The 23,399-nt window shown below is 48.0% G+C and overlaps 1 protein-coding gene across 13 annotated transcripts in view; it reads left to right on the top strand.

The window, feature by feature from the left end:
• PRPF40B (pre-mRNA processing factor 40 homolog B) overlaps nt 1-23,399 on the top strand; it is a 380,564-nt gene that overhangs the window by 240,699 nt on the left and 116,466 nt on the right. For all 13 annotated transcript variants that reach the window (XM_063952768.1, XM_063952770.1, XM_063952767.1 and 10 more), the window contains one exon: nt 20,327-20,391. In XM_063952768.1, the coding sequence (XP_063808838.1) occupies nt 20,327-20,391 (65 nt within the window). The remainder of the gene's footprint in view (nt 1-20,326; nt 20,392-23,399) is intronic.

Below are 23,399 nucleotides of genomic sequence, written 5' to 3'. Positions count from 1 at the left end.
AGTACCACCAGAAAGGGGTATTATGTTCGGTGAGGGAAAAACTACCTGTAGTTTTCCTGAATCTGAGAAATAAAATGAGGTGTGTGATGATGCGTGGGTTTCCCCCCGATAACAAATTTCTTAAAAAGTATTGGCTGCATACCCTTTCCCGCCAGAGGTTAGGGTGCGTTGGGAAACACCCCCTAGGGGGGATAAGGCGCTCACACGCTTGTAAGAACAAGGGCTCTACCCTCTCATGAGATGGCCGCCCTTAAGGATCCTGCTGATAGAAAGCAGGAGGGTATCCAAAAAGGTATTTACACACATACTGGTGTTATACTGCGACCAGCTATCGCCTCAGCCTGGAGGTGCAGTGCTGGGTTGGCATGGTCGGATTCCCTGACTGGAAATATTGATATCCTAGATAAGGATAGTATATTATTGCCTATAGAGCATTTAAAAGATGCATTTCTATATATGCATGATGCACAGCGGAATAATTGCCGACTGGCATCAAGTATAAGTGCGTTGTCCAAGTCTACCAGTAAAATGGTCAGGTGATGCGGATTCCAAACGGCATTTGGAAGTATTGCCTTTGAAAGGGGACATTTGGGGTCGGTCTTTTAGACCTGGTGGCCACGGCAACAGCTGGGAAATCCACGTTTGTACCCCAGGTCGCCTCTCAAAATAAGACGCCGTATTATCAGGCGCAGTCCTTTTTTGGCAAACGGACAAAAGGTTCCTCTTTTCTGCTCGTGACAGAGGGAGAGGAAAAAGGCTGTAGAGATCAGCCAGTTCCCAGGAACAGAAACCCTTTCCCGCCTCTGCCAAGCCCTCAGTATGACGCTAGGGCTTTACAAGCTCAGGCACGGTGGGGGCCCGTTCTCAATGAATTTCAGTGCGCAGTGGGCTCACTCGCAAGTAGACCCCTGGATCCTTCAGGTAATATCTCAGGGGTACATATTGGAATTCGAGACGTCTCCCCCTCGCCGTTTCCAAAAGTCGGCTTTACCGACGTCTCCCTCTGACAGGGAGGCAGTTTTGGAAGCCATTCACAAGCTGTATTCCCAGCAGGTGATAATCGAGGTACCCCTCCTGCAACAGGGAACGGGGTATTATTCCACACTATTGTGGTACCGAAGCCAGACGGCTCGGTGAGACCGATTCTAAATCTAAAATCTAAAATCTTTGAACACTTACATACAGAGGTTCAAATTCAAGATTGAGTCACTCAGAGCAGTGATTGCGAACCTGGAAGAAGGGGACTACATGATGTCTCGGGACATCAAGGATGCTTACCTTCATGTCAAAATTTACCCTTCTCACCAAGGGTACCTCAGGTTATGGTACAGAACTGTCACTATCAGTTCAGACGCTGCCGTAGGGATGGTCCACGGCACCCCGGGTCTTTACCAAGGTAATGGACGAAATGATATCCCTTCGAAGGAAGGGAATTTTAGTTATCCCTTACTTGGACGATTCCCTGATTCGGGTAAGATCCAGGGAACAGTTGGAGGTCGGTGTAGCACTATCTCAGGTAGTGTTGCGGCAGCACGATTGGATTCTCAATATTCCAAAATCGCAGCTGGTTCCGACGACTTGTCTTCTGTTTCCTAGGGATGATCCTGGACACAGTCCAGAAAAAAGGTGTTTTTCCCGGAAGAGAAAGCCAGGGAGTTATCCGAGCTAATCAGGAACCTCCTAAAACCGAACCAAGTCTCAGTGCATCAATGCACAAGGGTTCTGGGTAAAAATGGTGGCTTCCTACGAAGCAATCCCATTCGTTAGATTCCACGCAAGAACTTTCCAGTGGAACCTACTGGACAAATGGTCCGGGTCGCATTTTCAGATGCATCAGCGGATAACACTGTCGCCAAGGACAAGGGTATCCATCCTGTAGTGGTTGCAGAGTGCTCATCTTCTAGAGGGCCGCAGATTCGGCATTCAGGACTGGGTCCTGGTGACCACGGATGCCAGCCTGCGAGGCTGGGGAGCAGTCACACAGGGAAGGAATATCCAGGGCTTAGGGTCAAGCCTGGATACATTACTTCACATAAATATCCTGAAGCTAAGGGCCATTTACAATGCTCTAAGCTTAGCGAGACCTCTGCTTCAAGGTCAGCCGGTGTTGATCCAGTCGGACAACATCATGGCAGTCACCCACGTAAACAGACAGGGTGGCACAAGAAGCAGGAGGGCAATGGCAGAAGCTGCAAGGATTCTTCGCTGGGCGGAAAATCATGTGATAGCACTGTCAACAGTATTCATTCCGGTAGTGGACAACTGGGAAGCAGACTTCCTCAGCACGACCTCCACCCGGGAGAGTGGGGACTTCACCCAGAAGTCGTCCACATGATTAAAAAACTCGACAGGTATTGCGCCAGGTCAAGAGACCCTCAGGCAATAGTTGTAGACGCTCTGGTAACACAGTGGGTGTACCAGTCAGTGTATGTGTTCCCTCCTCTGCCTCTCATACCCAAGGTACTGAGATTGATAAGATGGAGAGGAGAAAGCACTATATTCGTGGCTCCGGATTGGCCAAGAAGGACTTGGTAACCGGAACTTCAAGAGAGGCTCACGGAGGATCCGTGGCCTCTACCTCTAAGAAGGGACCTGCTCCAGCAAGGACCCTGTCTGTTCCAGGACTTACCGCGGCTGCGTTTGACGGCATGGCGGTTGAACACCGGATCCTGAAGGAAAAAAGGCATTCCGGATGAAGTCATCCCTATCCTGATCAAAGCCAGGAAGGATGTAACCGCAAAAACATTATCACCGCAATTGGCGAAAATATGTTGCATAGTGCGAGGCCAGTAAGGCCCGACGGAGGAAATTCAACTGGGTCGATTCCTACATTTCCTGCAAACAGGAGAGTCTATGGGCCTGAAATTGGGGTCCATTAAGGTTCAGATTTCGGCCCTGTCAATTTTCTTCCAAAAAAGAACTAGCTTCAGTCCCTGAAGTTTAGACGTTTGTAAAAGGGGTACTGCATATACAGCCTCCTTTTGTGCCTCCAGTGGCAATTTGGGATCTCAATGTAGTTTGGGTTCCAAAAGTCACATTGGTTTGAACCACTTAAATCTGTGGAGTTAAAATATCTCACATGGAAAGTGGTCATGCTGTTGGCCCTGGCCTGGGCCAGGCGCGTGTCAGAATTGGCGGCTTTATCCTGTAAAAGCCCTTATCTGATTTTCCATTCGGACAGGGGGAATTGAGTACTCGTCTTCAGTTTCTCCCTAAGGTGGTTCCAGCGTTTTCACCTGAACCAACCTATTGTGGTGCCTGCGGCTACTAGGGACTTGGAGGAATCCAAGTTGCTGGATGTTGTCAGGGCCCTGAAAATATGTTTCCAGGACGGCTGGAGTCAGGAAATCTGACTCGCTGTTTATCCTGTATGCACCCAACATGCTGGGTGCTCCTGCTTCTAAGCAGACTATTGCTCGTTGGATTTGTAGTACAATTCAGCTTGCACATTCTGTGGCAGGCCTGCCAAAGCTAAAATCTGTAAAAGCCCGTTCCACAAGGAAAGTGGGCTCATCTTGGGCGGCTGCCCGAGGGGTCTCGGCTTTACAACTTTGCCGAGCAGCTACTTGGTCAGGGGCAAACATGTTTGCTAAATTCTACAAATTTGATACCCTGGCTGAGGAGGACCTGGAGTTCTCTCATTCGGTGCTGCAGAGTCATCCGCACTCTCCCGCCCATTTGGGAGCTTTGGTATAATCCCCATGGTCCTTACGGAGTCCCCAGCATCCACTTAGGACGTTAGAGAAAATAAGAATTTACTTACCGATAATTCTATTTCTCATAGTCCGTAGTGGATGCTGGGCGCCCATCCCAAGTGCGGATTGTCTGCAATACTTGTACATAGTTATTGTTACAAAAATCGGGTTATTATTGTTGGGAGCCATCTTTTCAGAGGCTCCTCTGTTATCATACTGTTAACTGGGTTCAGATCACAAGTTATACGGTGTGATTGGTGTGGCTGGTATGAGTCTTACCCGGGATTCAAAATCCTTCCTTATTGTGTACGCTCGTCCGGGCACAGTATCCTAACTGAGGCTTGGAGGAGGGTCATAGGGGGAGGAGCCAGTGCACACCAGTTAGTCCTAAAGCTTTCTTTAGATGTGCCCAGTCTCCTGCGGAGCCGCTATTCCCCATGGTCCTTACGGAGTCCCCAGCATCCACTACGGACTATGAGAAATAGAATTATCGGTAAGTAAATTCTTATTTTTCCCTCTATTGACATCATTAAAGGGTATTAGATTTGTTTCTGCATCTGTGAATAATAAAAATAAGGGAAGCTCAATGATGAAATAAATAGATAAAAAGAAGAGTTAAGGTAGACTTACCATGGTTAACTCTCTTTCTGCGCGGTACACTAGGTTACACAGGGAATACATTGGGGTGTAGATCTTGGATCCAGAGGCACCATCAGGCAAAGCTTTGACCTTCCCAAGATGCATTGGGGCCTACTCTATAACCCCGCCTCCAGGCATTGAGAGCTCAGTTTCGTTAACCAGTCCAATGCAGAAGCAGGTAAGAGAGAAGGCAGATGTTAGTCACATAAAACCACAATCTCACGACAGGAGAGGGTACCAGCGGCTAATGCCATATAACCCAAATAAGCTAGGTGCGTCAGGGTGGGCGCCCTGTGGAACCCAGTGTACCTCGCAGAAAGAGAGTTAACCATGGTAAGTCTATCATAACTCTCCTTTTCTGCAGTGGGATACACTGTGTTCCACAGGGAATACATTGGGGATGTCCTAAAGCAGTTCCTCAAGGGAGGGGACACGCCTTAGTGGGTAAGAGAACTCGGCATCCAAAGGAAGCATCCTGAGAGGCGGAAGTATCAAAGGCATAGAACCTAATGAACGTGTTCACGGAGGACCACGTAGCCGCCTTGCACAATTGTTCTGGGGACGCGCCACAGCAGGCCGCCCAAGAAGGTCCAACAGACCGAGTAGAATGTACTTTAACTGCAGCAAGAGCTGGGAGTCCAGCCTGCGAATTGGCTTGTGCAATCACCATTCTAATCCATCTTGCCAAAGTTTGCTTATTCGCAGGCCAGCCACGTTTGTGAAATCCAAACAAAACAAGAAAGGGAATCTGACCTCCTGATAGAGGCAGTCCTCTCCACATAGATATGGAGAGCCCTATCCACATCCAAAGAACGTTCTTTGGGAGACAAATCCGAAGAGACAAAGGCCGGAACCATAATATCTTGGTTAAGGTGAAAAGATGACACAACCTTAGGCAAATAACCTGGGCAAGTTCGTAGAACTGCCCAGTCCTGGTGGAATATGAGAAAGGGTGGACAACAGGACAAAGCGCCTAAGTCCGACACCTGTCTTGCAGAGGCATTAGCAAGCAAGAACAGGACCTTGGTTGTGAGCCATTTAAGGTCCACCGATTCAAGAGGTTCAAACGGAGACTCTTACAGAGCATTCAGCCCAACAGACAAATCCCATGGAGCCACAGGAGGGACATAGGGAGGCTGAATCCGAAGAACGCCCTGAATAAACGTCTGAACATCAGGTATAGAGGCAATTTTTCTCTGAAACCAAACCGACAAGGCAGATATATGAACCTTGAGGGAGGCCAGACGAAGACCTAAGTCCTGGCCTCTTTGCAGAAAAGCCAGTATTCTGACAGTTCTGAATCCATGGTCATCATAATTCTTCTCAGCACACCAAGTAAAGTAAGAATTCCAAACCATGTAGTAAATCCGGGCAAAGGCCAGTTTGCAGGCTTTCAACATCATTTGAATAACTGCCTCCGAAAATCCCTTGGCTCTCAGGAGTGATGCTTCAAAAGCCGCGCCATCAAAGCCAGTCTGGCCAGGTCTGGGTAGAGACAAGGGCCCTGTACGAGGAGGTCTGGTCGTTGAGGAAGTAGAAGGGGATGCCCCGTCGATAGACCCTGTAGGTCTGAGAACCGGGTGTAGTACGGCTGACCGGCGGTCTCCTGACCGCCGGTCAGCTTACCAACGCCGGGATCCCGGCAGCATACCGACGCCGGGATCCCGGCGGGGAGGGGCGAGTGCAGCAAGCCCCTTGCGGGCTCGCTGCGCTCGCCACGCTGCGGGCTCGGTGGCCCACGGGTTCTATTCCCACTCTATGGGTGTCGTGGACACCCACGAGTGGAAATAGTCCCTGTTGGTCGGCATGCCGACCATCGGGACAGTGACCCGTCGGGCTGGTGGAGGAGGTCATGTGACTGTCGGTCAGCTGACCGGTGGTCACATGAATACCACCCCTGAGAACCAATGCCTTTCGGGCCACGCTGGAGTGACTAAAAGCAGCATTCCTCCCTCCTGTTTGAACTTCCGTAGAACTCTGGGCCATAGAACTCTGGGCAGGAGTGACACTGGAGGGAACACATAAGGCAGTCGAAAGTTCCATGGAATCGCCAGTGCATCCACGAACGCTGCTTGAGGATCTCTTCTCCTTGATCCGAAGACCGGAACCTTGTGATATTGTCGAGATGTCATTAGGTCTACGTCCGGTAGACCACACCTGTCCACTAGGAGTTGAAAGTCTTCTGGATGAAGACTCCACTCTCCGGCATGTACGTCCTGACAACTGAGGTAGTCTGCTTCCCAGTTCAGGACACCCGGAATGAACACTGCCGATATACTCGGCAGATGACTTTCTGCCCAACAAAGGATTTTTGACACTTCCTTCATAGCCATGCGGCTTCGAGTGCCACCTTGATAGTTTATGTATGCCACTGTCGTGGCATTGTCTGACCGTACCTGAACCGGTCTGTTCCGTAGCAGAGGCAGGGCAAGTCATAATGCATTGAACACCGCCCTCAGCCCTAGGATGTTTATCGGGAGGAGTGATTCTTCCTTGGTCCACCGACCCTGAAAGAAGTGTTGCTCCAACACTGCTACCCATCCCCTTAGACTGGCATCCGTCGTCAGAAGGACCCAGTCGAGGACCCAGAAGGGACAGCCCCTGCTCAAGTGCTGGTCCTGGAATCACCAAGTCAGTGACAAACGAACCTCGGGAGTCAGCAAAATCCTTTGGTATCTGATCCGATGAGGCAGGCTGTCCCACTTGGCAAGAATTAATGGTGTAGTGGGCGGGAATGAAATTGAGCATACCATGTCGAACATCGACACTATGCGGCCAAGTACTTGCATCGCCGAGTGAATCGACACTCTGGGGTGACGGATGAAGTGTCTTGTCCTGTCCTGGATTTTCAGGACTTTGTCTGGAGACAGGAACAGCCTGTGTCCAGGAGCGTCCCTAGGTAAGCAACTCACCGTCAATTGTAGATGACTGAAGAGGACATTGTGGGAATTTGCCAGAATCAGCAAGTCGTCCAAGTACGACAGGATTCTGACTCCCTGACGACGGAGGTGTGCTGTCATCACGGCCGTAACCTTGGTGAAGATCCGAGGAGCCGTGGCCAGTCCAAACGGCAGAGCTTGGAATTGATAGTCACTGTCGCCAATAGCAAACAGCAGGAACTGCTGATGCGATGGGGCAATAGGAATATGCCTGAATATTCCTGAATATCCAGGGAAACCATGTAATCTCCAGGTTCCATCACCAGCACAATAGAGCGCAATGTTTCCATACGAAACTTGATGACTCTCACAAACTTGTTCAGTGACTTGAGGTTGAGAATAGGCCGAAAAGACAGATTGGGTTTCTGCAGAAGAAACAGGGTCAAGTAATAGCCTCTGCCACACTGGGACTGAGGTACCGGCACAACCACTCCTGTGCTCAGGAGGGAATCTACCACCATTTGTAGAGCCTGCGTCTTCAACGGATCCGAAGGGAGTACCGTAGTGCAGAACTGGTATGGGGGACGTCTCTTGAAGGAGACAGCGTACCCATGAGAGACAACTTCCAGTACCCAAGCACATGAAGTGGTCTTTAACCAGACCTGGGCTAACTGTAGAAGTCAGCCTTCCACCCTGTGATCCCCCAGGGGAGGCCCGCCCCGTCATGCAACAGGCCCGTCTTGTTTTGAAGCAGGATGACGGACTGCCCAGGACTGTTTTGTCTTGGGCTTGCTTGGTGGTCTTGGGAGCATGAGACTGTCTGGGGTAAGACTGGCTCTTAGCTTTCCCTTGAGGTCGGAAAGGCACGAAAAGTGGTAGTCTTCACCTTCTGTGTAGAAGGATTAGTAGGACGAAGAAAAGCAGTCTTAGCAGCTGCTAATTCAGACACTATTTTATTTAGGTCCTCTCCAAATAAAATGTCCACAGTGAAGGGAAGTACCTCCAAGGTCTTCTTAGAGTCCAGATCCACTTTCCACGAATGTAACCGCAATATTCAGCGAGCCAGGATAGACGTGGATGACGCTTTGGCTTCCATTACCCCTGCCTCAGAGGACGCCTCCTGAATGTAATAGGCGGCGGTGCATATGTGAGACAGGTATTGTCTGGCCTTGTCAGAAATCCTCTAACGCCTGAACCCATGCCTCAATACCCTTTGCGGCCCAAGAGGCAGCTGTAGTGGGCCTATGAATGGCCCCTGCGAGGGAATATATAGATTTCAGGCATCGCTCCACATGCTTATCTGTCGGTTCCTTCAGGGAGGTGACAGTGGTGACAGGCAGAGTAGATGACACCACGAGACGGGTGATATAAGAATCCACCGGCGGTTGGTTCTCCCACTTACTACATAACTCTGCAGGGAGAGGATACCAAGCCAATGCCCGTTTAGGGAGTGGGAATTCTTACCTGGGGTAGACCAGGGTTCCTTCCCGATGTCCACGAGATGATCAGAATGGGGTAATACAGTTTTAACCACCTTCTGTTGCTTAAACATATCAGTTTTCTTGGCCACTGTAGTGGAATCGTCATCCTCAGTGAGTTGTAGGATCTGCTTAATAGCATTCACCAGGGCAGGGACATCAACCTGGAAGGCAGAGTCCTCATCAGTAACACATGATTCAGAATCTGACAGGACCGTATGCTCCCCCTCCTCATCAGATGAAATATCAGAGAGGTTAGTGGATTGTGAGGAGGAAGCAGCCCACTTAGAGGACCCAGAGACATGAGAGTGTCCTGGGGTAGATATCTGTCTAACCAAAGACTGATTAAACTGTTGCAGCTGTGTAGACAAACTTTCCGCCCAAGGCGGATTTACTATACGGACAACTTGTGGTTGCAGTGGCACCGGAGGTCCCATAGTGGGGACTAAACGGTCCACCAGAATCCCCAGGAGGGTAGTGAACATAGCCCAGGGTTGCTCCATTGTAGTTACAGGAGCTTCAGGCTGTCTGAGAGGTGTATGTGTTTAGAACACAGACCATCACACAATACTTCCCCCTCAGGTAAACCTCTGGAGCATGCCTTGCAAATTACAGGAGCTTCCAGAGTTATACTGCCCTTGTTGTTAGACATCGTAATAAAGCAACAACCAGGTTATTAGTACGATGAAGCCAGACAGAGTACACAATTTACGGACACAAACAGCGTCAGAATACACACACTTGTGAACTAAATCCCGGTGTACGTGACTGAGACACAGTAAAATATCCGTATAGCGATAAGTACTCTGTACACTATATTAGAGGACCCTGACGCACCTAGTCCCTTCGTATATAGAATATAGTGATAGCTACCTTAGATGGGATACACATGAGAGTGAAACCATACAGCAGGTACAGGCACACACAGTCACATGGCAATGCAGAGATTATTATAATCACAATAAAACTGCACTGGACTAGTATATATATATATATATATATATACACTGCTCAAAAAAATAAAGGGAACACTAAAATAACACATCCTAGATCTGAATGAATGAAATATTCTTATTAAATACTTTGTTCTTTACATAGTTGAATGTGCTGACAACAAAATCACACAAAAATTATCAATGGAAATCAAATTTATTAACCCATGGAGGTCTGGATTTGGAGTCACCCTCAAAATTAAAGTGGGAAAACACACTACAGGCTGATCCAACTTTGATGTAATGTCCTTAAAACAAGTCAAAATGAGGCTCAGTAGTGTGTGTGGCCTCCACGTGCCTGTATGACCTCCCTACAACCCACACAAGTGGCTCAGGCAGGGCCGGATTAACAATGGGGCTGATGGAGCTGCAGCTCCAGGCCCACCCTCCAAATAGGCCCACTGCATTACAAATCTCTGTGCTGCAGTAGGCAGGGGAAAAATATCCTTCTGCCGCAGCAGCCTGTGGTGTTCTAGGAGGGCTACGCCCTCAATGCCCGAGATCCCCCCCTCCGGCCGCTGCGCCGGTGGATTAAACAGTGCCGCTGAGATGGAGGAACTCCATTCCCTGTGCCGCAAATATAGTGTGACTCAGCGGCACCTCCTCCGCGCCGGGTGACGTCACAGCACGTGCCATCAAAAAGCTGCCGCTACCGCAGCCGGAGTCCCTGAGTCCCGGACTCCACAACACAAACCGCCAGCCGACGGCCCAGCAGCAGCTCGTGAATGCGGCCTGACGGCAACAGCAGGGTGTCTGATATCCTCCAGACTGAGGTGAGGTATCAGACCTGTTACCTGCTGGTGGCTGCTGATTTACTGTATATATGGATAAAATATATATATATATATATATGTAGTGTGTGTGACTGTGTGTATATATATATATATATATATATATGTAGTATGTATGTATGTATGTATGTGTGTGTGTGTGTGTGTGTGTGTGTGTATATATATATATATATGTGTGTTTCCCAGATAATCGGCACTCTGGTACCAAATACAACTGCCCCGGTGCCCTTTCTTGCTTGTTTGCAGAGATATGTTGAAAGAACGAGCGGCACTCATAGAGGACTAAAATGACGAGAATAACGACAGACTGCGCTCCAGATAACGGTAACGTTTCAGTTATATTATAACTTTTGTCTGACGAAAGCTATAATATTACTGAAACGTTACCGTTATCCGGAGCGCAGTCTCTGTCATTATTCTCGTCATTTTAGTCCTCTGTGAGTGCCGCTCGTTCTTTCAACATATATATATATATATAATTATTATTTTTATTTTTTAAAGGACAACTCTAGGATATATTATATATACAGTAAATGTGTGTGTTTGTGTAGCTGCACTCATTGTGGCTGTGCCTATTCTCGTCGGTGTGTGCGTGCGAATATTCACATCCGTGATGCATACGCATTGCATTGCCTAGTTGCGGGTGTGAGTAGGCGCAGCTAGTCATTGCTGCAATGTGTATACACATACGTACCCATCACAGCAATGATGAGCCTGGCTACATCTGTATATATTTGTTAGTGATACGAGTCACCATGGAAACGTGAAGTGTATCCGTGATTGGTTTTCTGCAGTGGCGCAGTCCGATGACATCATCGTCTCAGGGCGGCTGGTCTTTGTCGTCCCACGATGCGGTCGGAAGGAATGTTCCCTGCAGGTGAGTACATTCTGGAGTGTGTTCAGGAGTATTTGGTGGCCAATAGTTTTTGTATGTACTGTGTTTCTCCCTGACGACAGGCTGTGCCCCGAAACGAGCATTGGACATTTTTATATATATATATATATATATATATATATAGATATAGTTCAGTGGATCTACAGTAGGATGTTCTACATTTAATAGGTCGACAGTGAAAAGGTCGACACATGAAAGGCACAACACATTTTTTTTATTTTTCTTTGGTGTTTTTTTCGCCATCAGAGCACAGGGAACCCTATTTAGTGTACCGCGCCCCCCCCCCCACCCCCACCCCCCCTTGCTTCAGGCAGGTTAGTATTCACAATTGTAGTTCACGTGGATGGTAAAGTATGAATATGTTGGGGAAAAAACAACAACATATTAACCATGTGTGTGTCAACCACTTGAACCTGTCAACCTTATGTACCTGTCGACCATTTACACGTCGACCTAGGGGATAATTCAGACCTGATCGGTGTTGTGCAAATTCGTAAGGCGGACGATTATCGATCGCCTGCACATGTGTACGGACCGTAGTGCGCACGCACGAGGCCAAACTGCAAAACAATCCAGCAACTTTTTTGATTGCTAGGCGCACACAAGTTGTTTGACAGGAGGAAGCTGCCGTTTGGGGGTGGTAACTGGCCGTTTTCTGGAAGTGTCAAGGAAAACACAGGCGTTCCCAAGCGTTATCAGGCTGGGTGTGTGACGCCAGCTCTGGCCCCGATCAGCCTGTTTGTATCGCACTGTAGGAGTAAGTCCTGGGCTACGCACAGACTGGAAAAATCATTGGATGGTGAGTGTGATGCGAACAGATTTGCAGCTGACCGACGTTTGCAGAGATTTTCGCGCGGCATACACACACTTGCACGGGGCAGGTTTTCACTCTGTGCGGCGACTATCTGATCGCAGCCCTCTGCAAATTTGCAGAGGAGCGATCAGGTCTGAATTTGGCCCCTAATGACCTTGTCGACCTTTTGACAATGTCGAACTAATGCATGTCAACTACTTGTTGTCAACCTATTCAGTGGTCAATAATATAACACGTGGTGTACGCTTCTTATAGGCAGAGTGGAGGGGGATTGATGTGATTGAAGGTAGGTGGGTAGCTATGTCCTCCATGGTACTAGCCACACCCCATAGCAAAGACCACACCCCCATAACACTCGACACCCCCCCCCCCACCATGCTGGTCACACCCCCTGCAGCAGCGCACAATAGGCCTTTTATAAATTTCAGCTCCAGGCCCATCATGACCTTAATCTGGCACTGGGCTCAGGTAGTGCAGCTCATCCAGGATGGCACATTAATGCGAGCTGTGGCAAGAAGGTTTGCTGTGTCTGTCAGCGTAGTGTCCAGAGCATGGAGGCGCTACCAGGAGACAGGCCAGTACATCAGGAGACGTGGAGGAGGCCGTAGGAGGGCAACAACCCAGCAGCAGGACCGCTACCTCCGCCTTTGTGCAAGGAGGAACAGGAGGAGCACTGCCAGAGCCCTGCAAAATGACCTCCAGCAAGCCACAAATGTGCATGTGTCTACTCAAACGATCAGAAACAGACTCCATGGGGGAAATTTACTAAGCTCCCGATTTTGACCGAGATGCCGTTTTTTCATCAAAGTGTCATCTCGGTAATTTACTAAACACTAATCACGGCAGAGATGAGGGCATTCGTAATTTTTTGCAAGTCCAAGTAAAAAATTACGAATGAATACACCATCGGTCAAAACGCGGCTGTTTAAGTATGAATCTCGGTCATTTACTAAGAAGTGCAAAGCAAAAAAAAAACAAACACTGCCGTGAAAAATTACAACTCGTAAAAAAGTGCTAAAAAAAAACAGACCTTTTTTTTTTTATTCGTGATTGGATAGGCATGCACGGATCCATGAGATCCGTGCATGTATATCAGTGGGAAGGGGTGGGAAAGTGCTTATTTTTTCATAAAAAATTGCGTGGGGTCCCCCCTCCTAAGCATAACCAGCCTCGGGCTCTTTGAGCCGATCCTGGTTGCAGAAATATGGGGAAAAAAATGACAGGGGTTCCCCCATATTTAAGCAACCAGCATCGGGCTCTGCGCCTGGTCCTGGTCCCAAAAATACGGGGGACAAAGAGTAGGGGTCCCCCGTATTTTTAAAACCAGCACCGGGCTCCACTAGCTGGACAGATAATGCCACAGCCGGGGGTCACTTTTATATAGTGCCCTGCGGCCGTGGCATCAAAAATCCAACTAGTCACTCCTGGCCGGGGTACCCTGGGGGAGTGGGGACCCCTTCAATCAAGGGGTCCCCCCCCCCCAGCCACCCAAGGGCCAGGGGTGAAGCCCGAGGCTGTCCCCCCCCATCCAATGGGCTGCGGATGGGGAGGCTGATAGCCTTTGTTGTAAAAGAAAAGATATTGTTTTTAGTAGCAGTACTACAAGGCCCAGCAAGCCTCCCCCGCATGCTGGTACTTGGAGAACCACAAGTACCAGCATGCGACGGAAAAACGGGCCCGCTGGTACCTGTAGTACTACTACTAAAAAAATACCCAAAAAAAGACAAGACACACACACCGTGAAAGTATAATTTTATTACATACATACACACATACATACATACTTACCTTAAGTTCCCACGCAGGTCGGTCCTCTTCTCCAGTAGAATCCAAGGGGTACCTGTTGAAGAAATTATACTCACGAGATCCAGGGGTCCAGGCTCCTCGGGAAATCCAGGGGTAATCCACGTACTTGAAAAAAATAACAAAACGGTGTCCCGACCACGAACTGAAAGGGGACCCATGTTTGCACATGGGTCACCTTTCCACGAATGCCAGAAACCCACTTTGACTTCTGTCTAAGTGGGTTTCTTCAGCCAATCAGGGAGCGCCACGTTGTAGCACTCTCCTGATCAGCTGTGTGCTCCTGTCCTCACTGACAGGCAGCACACGGCAGTGTTACAATGTAGCGCCTATGCGCTACATTGTAACCAATGCTGGGAACTTTCTGCTCAGCGGTGACGTCACTTTAGGTCAACCGCAGGGCAGAAAGTTCCCATCATTGGTTACAATGTAGCGCATAGGCGCTACATTGTAACACTGCCGTGTGCTGCCTGTCAGTGAGGACAGGAGCACACAGCTGATCAGGAGAGTGCTACAACGTGGCGCTCCCTGATTGGCTGAAGAAACCCACTTAGACAGAAGTCAAAGTGGGTTTCTGGCATTCGTGGAAAGGTGACCCATGTGCAAACATGGGTCCCCTTTCAGTTCGTGGTCGGGACACCGTTTTGTTATTTTTTTCAAGTACGTGGATTACCCCTGGATTTCCCGAGGAGCCTGGACCCCTGGATCTCGTGAGTATAATTTCTTCAACAGGTACCCCTTGGATTCTACTGGAGAAGAGGACCGACCTGCGTGGGAACTTAAGGTAAGTATGTATGTATGTGTGTATGTATGTAATAAAATTATACTTTCACGGTGTGTGTGTCTTGTCTTTTTTTGGGTATTTTTTTAGTAGTAGTACTACAGGTACCAGCGGGCCCGTTTTTCCGTCGCATGCTGGTACTTGTGGTTCTCCAAGTACCAGCATGCGGGGGAGGCTTGCTGGGCCTTGTAGTACTGCTACTAAAAACAATATCTTTTCTTTTACAACAAAGGCTATCAGCCTCCCCATCCGCAGCCCATTGGATGGGGGGGGACAGCCTCGGGCTTCACCCCTGGCCCTTGGGTGGCTGGGGGGGGGGACCCCTTGATTGAAGGGGTCCCCACTCCCCCAGGGTACCCCGGCCAGGGGTGACTAGATGGATTTTTGATGCCACGGCCGCAGGGCACTATATAAAAGTGACCCCCGGCTGTGGCATTATCTGTCCAGCTAGTGGAGCCCGGTGCTGGTTTTAAAAATACGGGGGACCCCTACTCTTTTTGTCCCCCGTATTTTTGGAACCAGGACCAGGCGCAGAGCCCGATGCTGGTTGCTTAAATATGGGGGAACCCCTGTCATTTTTTTTCCCATATTTCGGCAACCAGGATCGGCTCAAAGAGCCCGAGGCTGGTTATGCTTAGGAGGGGGGACCCCACGCAATTTTTTTTTTAAATTTTACAGTGTTTAATTTAAAAAAAAAAAAAAATAGAACCCCAGCACGGATCACACAGATCCGGCCGAGATTAATTATAAAAAAGTCGGCAGTGTTTTGCTAATCACTGCCGTAAAAAACACAAAAAAAACACGAATGACATCGACATCGGAAGAAAAGAAAAACCCGAATACGACAGCTTAGTAAATCCATCGTAACAAATTCAAAAAGTTGCAGTTTTACACTTTCGATGTCATTCGTGATTGAACTTTGACCTGAAACGGGAAAATACGAATCTTAGTAAATTTACCCCCATGAGGGTGATATGAGGGCCCGACGCCCACAGGTGGCGGTTGTGCTTACAGCCCAACACCGTGCAGGACGTTTGGCATTTGCCAGAGAACACCAAGATTGGCAAATTTGCCACTGGCGCCCTGTGCTCTTCACAGATGAAAGCAGGTTCTCACTGAGCACATGTGACAGACGTGACAGAGTCTGGAGACGCCAAGGAGAACGTTCTGCTGCCTGCAACATCCTCCAGCATGGCTGGTTTGGCAGTGGGTCAGTAATGGTGTGGGGTGGCATTTCTTTGGAGGGCCGCACAGCCCTCCATGTGCTCGCCAGAGGTAGCCTGATTGCCATTAGGTACCGAGATGAGATCCTCAGACCCCTTGTAAGACCATATGCTGGTGCGGTTGGCCCTGGGTTCCTCCTAATGCAAGACAATGCTAGACCTCATGTAGCTGGAGTGTGTCAGCAGTTCCTGCAAGACGAAGGAATTGATGCTATGGACTGGCCCGCCCGTTCCCCAGACCTGAATCCAATTGAGCACATCTGGGGCATCATGTCTAACTCCATCCACCAATGCCACGTTGCACCACAGACTGTCCAGGAGTTGGTGGATGCTTTAGTCCAGGTCTGGGAGGAGATCCCTCAGGAGACCATCAGGAGCATGCCCAGGCATTGTAGGGAGGTCATACAGGCACGAGGAGGCCACAGACACTACTGAGCCTCATTTTGACTTGTTTTAAGGACATTACATCAAAGTTGGATCAGCCTGTAGTGTGTTTTTCCACTTTAATTTTGAGGGTGACTCCAAATCCAGACCTCCATGGGTTAATAAATTTGATTTCCATTGATAATTTTTGTGTGATTTTGTTGTCAGCACATTCAACTATGTAAAGAACAAAGTATTTAATAAGCATATTTCATTCATTCAGATCTAGGATGTGTTATTTTAGTGTTCCCTTTATTCTTTTGAGCAGTGTATATATAAAACACAATGCGGCCCTGGACTGGAGGTATATATTAGAATACTCGTACAATATATTCTGTAATAGGTACACTCTTTCTTAACTAACACTGTCTGTAATAAGACCTGTAGAATACTGAAGTGTCTGTAAAGTCTCAGGGCTGTGGACAGGCAGCTTTACAGCGGAGACCTTGCCCTGCAATCCCAGAGACCAGTAGCAGCTATGCTCAGAAGATGGCACCCAGCGTCTCTGTCAGGAACTGAGGGAGAGTGAGAGGCAGCTCCAGAGCAGGAAATCTGCGAGGAGATGGCACCCTGGCCCGGGGGAAGGGCTACAGGTCAAGTGCCGACTCCCCTATGCTGGGCCTCACCGTTGGTACTATGGAGCCTTATCAATAGGGGCGTTAGTACACCCGACCTGTACTCCTATGCCCTAGCGGATATAGTGGGGTCCCTCCTCGTAACAGTGTCCACACCAGCCTCGCAGTCCGTCTCCCTAGACTGCAACAGGAACGCGATTTAGTGGTGTGTCCCGCCTGGGGGACCCTCTTACCTCCTCCCTTCATAGCAGCCACGCGAACCAGGAGAGTGTCTGCGACTGTGTGCCTAAGCCGGAGCGTCTCCGCCGCAAGTACCCGGGATCTGAGCCACGGGAGTATGCGACGCCGCTTGGGAGGTGACGGAGACGTAGCGCTGAATCACACCCTGACATAACAGCGCTGCATCCCTTGAAGTCTTCAGCTTTTTCAAGGCTGCTCAGTGCAACCCGCCTGTTAGGTGACCTGCTGTCTTGCAGTTACCACTCGAAACTGGGCTCTCAGTACCTGGAGGCGTGGTTATAGAGAAGGCCCCAATGCATCCTGGGACAGTCAAAGCTTTGCTTGATGGTGCCTCTGGATCCAAGATCCCGCTCTACACCCCGATGTATTCCCTGTGGAACACAGTGTACCCCGCTGCAGAAATTCTGTTTTGATGTGATATTGGTGATGAATAGCCTTGTTCCAAAGGGTAATAAAAAGGCGGGTTATCTCCCAATGCCAGGTATACATTCACTATGTATTACATCTGTCAAGAATAATGTCACAGGTGGACTCAGAGAACTTATGAAAGTTTCAGAAATGGTCATTACACTGAAACTATACAATAATAGACAATGGTTTGGGAGTTTTAAGGCAAAAGATGTTATCAGGATTGCACCATAGTAGCAGGGTCAGAAACTCAGTATAACACAGGGATAGCAGAGTGTCCATAACTCAGGATTAGATATGGGTAGTAGAGACAACTAACAATGACTACATTAATTCAATCAATATAGCTCTGAGAAGGTGATTTTGCTGTCACAAAGAAATACAAGGAATTGTAGTGAGATTTCATCTGGGTAGACGTGCGCAGGCGACACAGTCATGGAGATATATAATCCAAGAGCAATTAAGCATCCTTGTATATGATTTCCAATTTTGTTAGTCCAATTGTCACATGAACATCAATTAAAGAAATGGAGGGGTGTGTGTGTGTGTGCGTGTAGGTGGAAGGGGACGACGAAGACACACTCATGATTATATAGAATTATATTCAACATAATATATAATACACATATAAAAATAATAACAATTATTATTAATAATGATATTAATAACAATATGTAATTTAATATATACTTACAAAAACTGAGAAACGCAAATAAAGAACATTTCCATATTTTTATTGCGGTATATTGCAGACAATGGGGGTAATTCAGAGTTGATCGCAGCAGCAAATTTGTTAGCAGTTGGGCAAAACCATGTGCACTGCAGGGGGGACAGATATAACGTGTAGAGAGAGTTAGAGTTGGGTGGGGTGTGTGCAAACTGAAATCTAAATTGCAGTGTAAAAATAAAGCAGCCAGTATTTACCCTGCACAGAAACAAAATAACCCACCCAAATCTAACTCTCTGCAAATGTTTATATCTGCCACACCTGCACCTGCAGTGCACATGGTTTTGCCCACCGGGGAATGCCGTGGTAGGGGCCCATGTTTAAGGGTCAGTCTCCAGAGGGGGTGTGGCCAGCCGTTACATTGGTTTGCCTAACCATTAGTGAGTGCATGGGCTGGATCCCTTGACAGATATATAAATACTGCTAGTGCGTGCATGATAATGTACCAGATAAATATTGGCAATGTACTGTAGAGAATACATCATAGTCTTGTGCAGTATAATGTAACATATGTATAATGTATAATTCAAGAACGCAGTCTGGAACCTGATCCCTAGAGGAGGAGGAGGGCCCCCAGGCAGTGAGACCCAACGGTGGTTTCCCCTGTACCCCTGTGGGCCAGTCCGACCCTGATTACCCCCAATATGGCCACAGTGTAAGATGGCTGTATACTGAAGTAATACTGCATCTGGAAGCCCATGCATGCATATATGCATATATCGTCTGTGCCACTTCACTGACCACACAGTCGTGTTTTGTTAGACATTGAGGAAAACAGGAGATACGGTAGCTATGACATTATGGGCAGTAATGAAGTCAATCCACTTTCAAACTACTACAGAATACATTGTACACCTCATTAAATCCCATTACATTACGTCAGTGATTTTCAACCTTTTTCAATTCGGCGCACGCCGAACAGAATTCTAATCCCCCCCCCCAAAAAAAAAGACAACAACCACACACTTTGGCCCACATGGGGAATTAAAACACACATTGGTCGGGCAGGCGATGTGTCACGCTGCGTTGCTAAAGTTCACCGGCTTGATGACATGCAGCGCATCTCTGGCGGCACATCTGAAAGCCACTGGCGGCACACCAGTGTGCCGGGGCACAGTGGTTGAAAACCACTGCATTACGTACTCATCATGATGGTGCCAGAGTGGTGTCATTGTGGGATGTATAGGAGCCAGATTTTGCTTACCATTTGGCCAAACAGACCAAAGGGAGGAGATGCATAAAAGGCATATTGAAAGCCACTGATGCACAACAAGCACAGTAACTAAAGCACAGCAATAGACTGCTAGACTGTAGCATGCACTACATGACAGACATACGGCTGCAGGATAAAATGAAGCTGTATACTCTAGAAAATTCAGCTGGAGTATGGCATTGATGTGCATGTGACAGTATTAGAAAGTACTGTAATCTGCAAAATGAGGCTCTTTCGGGTGTGGTCACAAAGCGGCTATTGTACGCACATCGGTCAGTGTTTTCTTACTGTGCATGCATTTGAGCCGCAGTGTGCACGCGCAGTGATTGATTTGCTATAGCGGTCGCAACTAGGAATTAGTGACAGAGTGAGTGACAGTTCTTGGGGGTGGTAACGGGGAGTGGTCGGATAAACACAGGCGTGTCATGACCATTTTCATTATGCATAACTGCTAATTTGTGCACTTCCACAAAATGACTGCCTGCGTTTACCCTACCACTCCCCATTCCCAAACCCCAGACACTGTCTTCCTGTCACTCACTTTGAGAGTAATCTGCGCATCCACACTGTGGATCAGATGCATGTGTAGTAAGAAAACATTGACTAAGGTGCGTACAATAGCCGCTTTGTGACCGCACCTGAATGAGCCTCACTATCCTTACTTGTCAGTCACATTTGTTTAAATTTATGAATTCATGCTACAGTATTATGAAATATGTAATAAATGAAATGACTTGTTAATTGTTTCAGGGTGTTCCTTCTAATGCATCATGGGAGCAAGCAATGAAAATGATTATAAATGATCCACGGTACAGGTGAGAGCTTTGTGTTCATATTCCAAAAATGGTAATCTTTCATAGATTTGGTTATTAATAGTGATTTCCTTGTCAGTACTATAGGGATACAGATGGTGGCTTAGGTTTACTCTTTGTGGGACAGCCTCAGCAGTTCATGGAGTATGGTAGCCCTTCTGTGTCTACAACATGGGTCAGTCAACTGGATTCTTAACCACTTTGGTCTATATCCCATAGCATTGTGGGTCCTCTGTCCTGGTCACCTCCATGTGTTTGGCAGGAACATCTGCTTGGTGGCTTTGCTCCCTCCAGGGAGACTACAGTGCTTGCTGCAGGGTAGGTGCTGTCACCAGTAGAGCATCATCCATGTTTGGGGCTAGTAAAATGCTGGTTTGTGTTTTCTAAGATTCTGCCCATGTGACAGAGAAGGAATCTGCAGAAGCGTGATTGTCCAGGAGGCCTCCCTTGGAAATTTCCTCTGGTACAATCTACCATTGCTCCACTATCCAGATTTACTTCAATCTGCCACAGCAGCTTAGATATCCACCACTAACAGGTCCTGCCTACCTAGAGGAACAATTGGTACCTGGCCAGCAAGGACTGTCTCCTGCACCATCAGGCTTGCGCCTTTTTAAATAAGTGTTTGGTCTTTCTACTCTGTTCTCTATGTAGCCCTGTGGGCAGCAAGTGTCGTTCTTACTCAGTTTAGCAATTGGCAAGGTAGTTGTTTGGTTTCTAGAATTTGTATTCGTAAATTTGAAACACAGAAAGGTAGCTTTCAAACAGTAGGATGCAGAGTGATGGGTCAAGTAAATGACACTGTGTCATTCCCAGAAAAATGCTTATTTAGCTCTAAAACAAGCCTCAGGTGATCACAGCTAATCACTAGCAGCTGTTCATTAGGAAATTCCCTGATAAAAAAAATCACATGTGGGATAAAAATAAAGCAGCAAGTTATTAGCTGAGCCTAACTGTTCACGTGGTATGAGAAACACTGTGTCGGAGCCATTCTGTGAAAGAGACATGAACCTAAACAGCGACCCCAGTGAGCAAATATGATGCATATCAATGGGATAAATCATGTAGGACATAGATCTTTGCAAAATCTTAATTTCTCTAACGTCCTAGTGGATGCTGGGGACTCCGTCAGGACCATGGGGAATAGCGGCTCCGCAGGAGACAGGGCACAAAAGCAAGCTTTTAGGATCACATGGTGTGTACTGGCTCCTCCCCCTATGACCCTCCTCCAAGCCTCAGTTAGGTTTTTGTGCCCGGCCGAGAAGGGTGCAATCTAGGTGGCTCTCTTAAAGAGTTACTTAGAAAAAGTTTTTAGGTTCTTTATTTTCAGTGAGTCCTGCTGGCAACAGGCTCACTGCATCGAGGGACTTAGGGGAGAGATTTTCAACTCACCTGCGTGCAGGATGGATTGGATTCTTAGGCTACTGGACATAGCTCCAGAGGGAGTCGGAACACAGGGCTCGCCCTGGGGTTCGTCCCGGAGCCGCGCCGCCGACCCCCCTTGCAGACGCTGAAGATGAAGAGGTCCGGAACCAGGCGGCAGAAGACTCTCAGTCTTCATCAAGTAGCGCACAGCACTGCAGCTGTGCGCCATTGTTGTCAGCACACTTCACACAGCGGTCACGGAGGGTGCAGGGCGCTGGGGGGGGGGCGCCCTGGGCAGCAATGTATAATACCTGTATGGCGAAAAATACATCACATATAGCCCTTGAGGCTATATGGATGTATTTAACCCCTGCCAGATATCTAAAACTCCGGAGAAGAAGCCCGCCGAAAAGGGGGCGGGGCCTATTCTCCTCAGCACACAGCGCCATTTTCCCTCACAGAAAGGCTGGTGGGAAGGCTCCCATGCTCTCCCCTGCACTGCACTACAGAAACAGGGTTAAAACAGAGAGGGGGGGCACTGATTTGGCGATATGTATATATATTAAAATGCTATAAGGGAGGAACACTTATATAAAGGTTGTCCCTGGATAATTATAGCGTTTTGGTGTGTGCTGGCAAACTCTCCCTCTGTCTCCCCAAAGGGCTAGTGGGTCCTGTCCTCTATCAGAGCATTCCCTATGTGTGTGCTGTATGTCGGTACGTGTGTGTCGACATGTATGAGGAAAATATTGGTGAGGAGGCGGAGCAAATTGCCTGTAATGGTGATGTCACTCTCTAGGGAGTCGACACCGGAATGGATGGCTTATTTATGGAAATTACGTGACAATGTCAACACGCTGCAAGCCGGTTGACGACATGAGAGGGCCGGCGAACAAATTAGTATCTGTCCAGGCGTCTCAAACACTGTCAGGGGCTGTAAAATGCCCATTTACCTCAGTCGGTCGACACAGACCCAGACACGGACACTGATTTCAGTGTCGACGGTGAAGAAACAAACGTATTTTCTTTTAGGGCCACACGTTAAGGGCAATGAAGGAGGTGTTACATATTTCTGATACTCCAAGTACCACAAAAAAGGGTATTATGTGTGAGGTGAAAAAACTACCTGTAGTTTTTCCTGAATCAGATAAATTAAATGAAGTGTGTGATGATGCGTGGGTTTCCCCCGATAGAAAATTATTGGCAGTATACCCTTTCCCGCCAGAAGTTAAGGCGCGGTGGGAAACACCCCTCAGGGTGGATAAGGCGCTCACACGCTTATCAGAACAAGTGGCGGTACCATCTACGGATAGGGCCGTACTTAAGGAGCCAGCTGATAGGAGGCTGAAAAATATCCTAAAAAGTATACACACACATGCTGGTGTTATACTGCGACCAGCGATCGCCTCAGCCTGGATGTGCAGAGCTGAGGTGGCTTGGTCGGATTCCCTGACTAAAAATATTGATACCTTTGACAGGGACAGTATTTTATTGACTATAGAGCATTTAAAGGATGCATTTCTATATATGCGAGATGCGCAGAGGGATATTTGCACTCTGGCATCAAGAGTAAATGCGATGTCCATATCTGCAAGAAGATGTTTATGGACACGACAGTGGTCAGGTGATGCAGATTCCAAACGGCA

This window comes from Pseudophryne corroboree, chromosome 2 (genome assembly GCF_028390025.1).
Source record: "Pseudophryne corroboree isolate aPseCor3 chromosome 2, aPseCor3.hap2, whole genome shotgun sequence".
In the NCBI taxonomy this organism is placed as follows: Eukaryota; Metazoa; Chordata; class Amphibia; order Anura; family Myobatrachidae; genus Pseudophryne; species Pseudophryne corroboree.
Note: the sequence above shows the minus strand (reverse complement) of the source record. Positions and strands in the feature narration are given on the sequence as shown.